Genomic DNA, 2,561 nt, shown 5'->3' with positions numbered 1-2,561 from the left:
TTCACCCAAAACATTTGAATCTGAAAAACGATTCATGTATCAATCTACCAACCTATATATAAATGCAACTTGGGCTTTAAGTTATTTCTATTAATCATCGGTTAATAATTGTTTTAATCATTTTGTTCTGTGCAGAGATGTGATATTGTCCCGGGATACTGCACGTACTGCACCTCTCTTGTTATATCAACGGGTTCCCGGTTGACACTGAAACATCAACTGCTACGTTTGAAACACCATTTAACTGCTAAGTTGTTAACAACAAACTATATTTATTTATTTCGACACATAAAGACAGACTCAAAAAAATGAACAAAATGCATTTTTCCAATGGAAGCAACACAACCAGTGTCACACCATCGTCTGATGACGTCACCGATGGCGATTCAAAATCAACCAATTGGGACAGCTTTGCCGACAGCGATTTCGTTCTCATTCTTTACGGTGTCATCTGTGTGGTTGGGATCCTTGGTAACCTGCTGGTGGTCTTTGTACTCTTACGCGTGCCGTCCCTGCGATCGAACACCAGCGACATCTTAGTCCATCTCGCATTGGTTGATTTTATCGTGTGCCTATTGGTCATCCCTTTCAAAATCGTTCCGACCATGGGGCCGTCTGAGCCTAACACTGGGTTCTTTGGTCAGCTCCGATGCAAGCTGTATGTCGGCCAGTTTCTGTTCTGGGTTTGCGCTGTGGTATCCGTGCTTTGCCTGGTCACCATCAACCTGGAGCGGTTCGTTGCCATCGTGTACCCGCACAAGTACAAGAAAGTCTTCACCAGGCGTCATAAGTACCTTATGATGGTATCTTGCTGGGCAATAGGTGCGCTCTGCAAGATCTTCGTCTTGTTTCTCTACCGAGAAGATGAAATAGTCGGGTGCCACTTCGTGGGATGGCCCGACCGGACCGTCCAGGCCGTGGTCGGGTTGTACAACTTCACGGCTAACTTCTTGGCTCCGTTCATTGTGATGGTAGCGGCCCAGTGGAAGGTCATCTCGACCCTCAAACGACAAGTCCAGATACTAAACGGTCGGATGGGTGAGTGCTATGTCCGAATTGGCAGCTTTACGGCTACTGCTATACGGCTACGGCTATACGGCTGGATCGCTGCGTCATCCTGCGTTGAAGTACATGACGTCCTTAAAAGAGAAACACCTTAAGCAACATTGTAGCCGTAGACATAGGCCTTTATCACGCTGTCACCATATTGGTCACGTTCCCTGTTAAAGTAATGAATGCTAACATTCATTGCGCATGGTACCAGACTATTATTTTATCCAACCTCAGTTTGGTTACAATGAGTTGGTATGGAGTAAAATCAAGGTAACCACACCGTGATAAAGGTCTAATAGGCTAATAGGCATATAGCCGCCAATTTAGATACAGACTGACATTTCAAATCCATGTAAGGCGTCCCAGTCAGCATGACCCATTTCAGATCAGGCTGACCGCACAAGTGTGACCCAGTCCTTTTGCAATTCCAGGAGACCAGTGGTGTATGCCAGGCTGGGGATCGGCGGGGTTAGAGCCCCCGCCCGCTCGAACCATTGTCACTCTCCCCGTGGTGCGATGCCTCCAATAGCCCGCCCCCATCCCCACATGTCTTTTTTCCCGCTTGCCAAACCCCAAATGAGTGTCCGATTACGCCACTGTTCGAGACGTAACTATAATTGAAGAAAACCTCCCTTGATTGAAACAAACACTTCTATGAATTTTAAAACTTGATTTGTTTACCACCCGATTTTCTCCCCCTCTTCAGTTTCCTCACCCCTCACCGAGGTTGACCGACGCAAGATGTGGCAGCTCCGTACTAGCAGGATGCTCGTCCGGACCCTGATGACGTTCGTGATCACCTTTGCCCTGTGTTGGGCCCCAAACCAATCCATGTTCCTGCTCTACAACATCGGAGTGAGCATCAACTTCGCATCACCCGTCTACCACATTGGCATCATCTTAGCTGTGTGCAACTCCTGCGTGAATCCGATCCTGTACACAATGACCAACAAGCCGTTCCGAGAGGGGATTCGGAAAGCGTTCCGGGTGGGGACAGCGAGGGTGGGTAACACCGGACCGGAACAAGGAAGCTCAACCAACAATACAGCTACGACAAGGTTTGGAGAAACAACTGAGAAATTATAAATATGACTGAACTGAAAAGAGCATCTCGCCGCGTGAACTCCATTCAACTTTATTACAAACTATGTTCTCATAATAGTTGAGGTGTCTTTTTTAGTGGCGCTGACGCCATTCTGAGTTGATATTTCTACAAAAAAACACTATCGTAGAAACTAACTCTAGCATTTAATTAGAAAAGGTGCCACATACTTTAGATACTCACGAAAATATATCCAATAAGGTCTGGCCATTTATGGGTCAAATGGGTCGACGCAGAGTTCGAGCCAAAATCCCACATTTTACCGAAATTGGTCAGACTCCCTTAAACCTTAAATTTAGGTTCAGTTTGGGATTAATAAATGTCACTTTTGAAAAATCTTCAAAAATCATAAATTTTTTGACAAATTAAGTCCAACATCCAAATAAGCACAAATTTTATGACATCC

The 2,561-nt window shown here is 45.6% G+C and overlaps 1 protein-coding gene across 1 annotated transcript; it reads left to right on the top strand.

Moving 5' to 3' along the window:
- The first annotated feature begins 317 nt into the window (after nucleotides 1-317).
- On the top strand, nucleotides 318-2,139 carry LOC117302621 (somatostatin receptor type 5-like). The gene is made up of 2 exons (XM_033786602.1): nucleotides 318-1,038; nucleotides 1,760-2,139. Exons 1-2 carry the CDS (start codon nucleotides 318-320, stop codon nucleotides 2,137-2,139), a joined length of 1,101 nt encoding a protein of 366 aa, XP_033642493.1.
- Nucleotides 2,140-2,561: the final 422 nt, after the last annotated feature.

This window comes from Asterias rubens, chromosome 18 (genome assembly GCF_902459465.1).
Source record: "Asterias rubens chromosome 18, eAstRub1.3, whole genome shotgun sequence".
NCBI lineage: Eukaryota > Metazoa > Echinodermata > Asteroidea > Forcipulatida > Asteriidae > Asterias > Asterias rubens.
The sequence above is the reverse complement of the archived record's forward strand: the minus strand, read 5'-3'. Positions and strand labels throughout refer to the sequence as shown.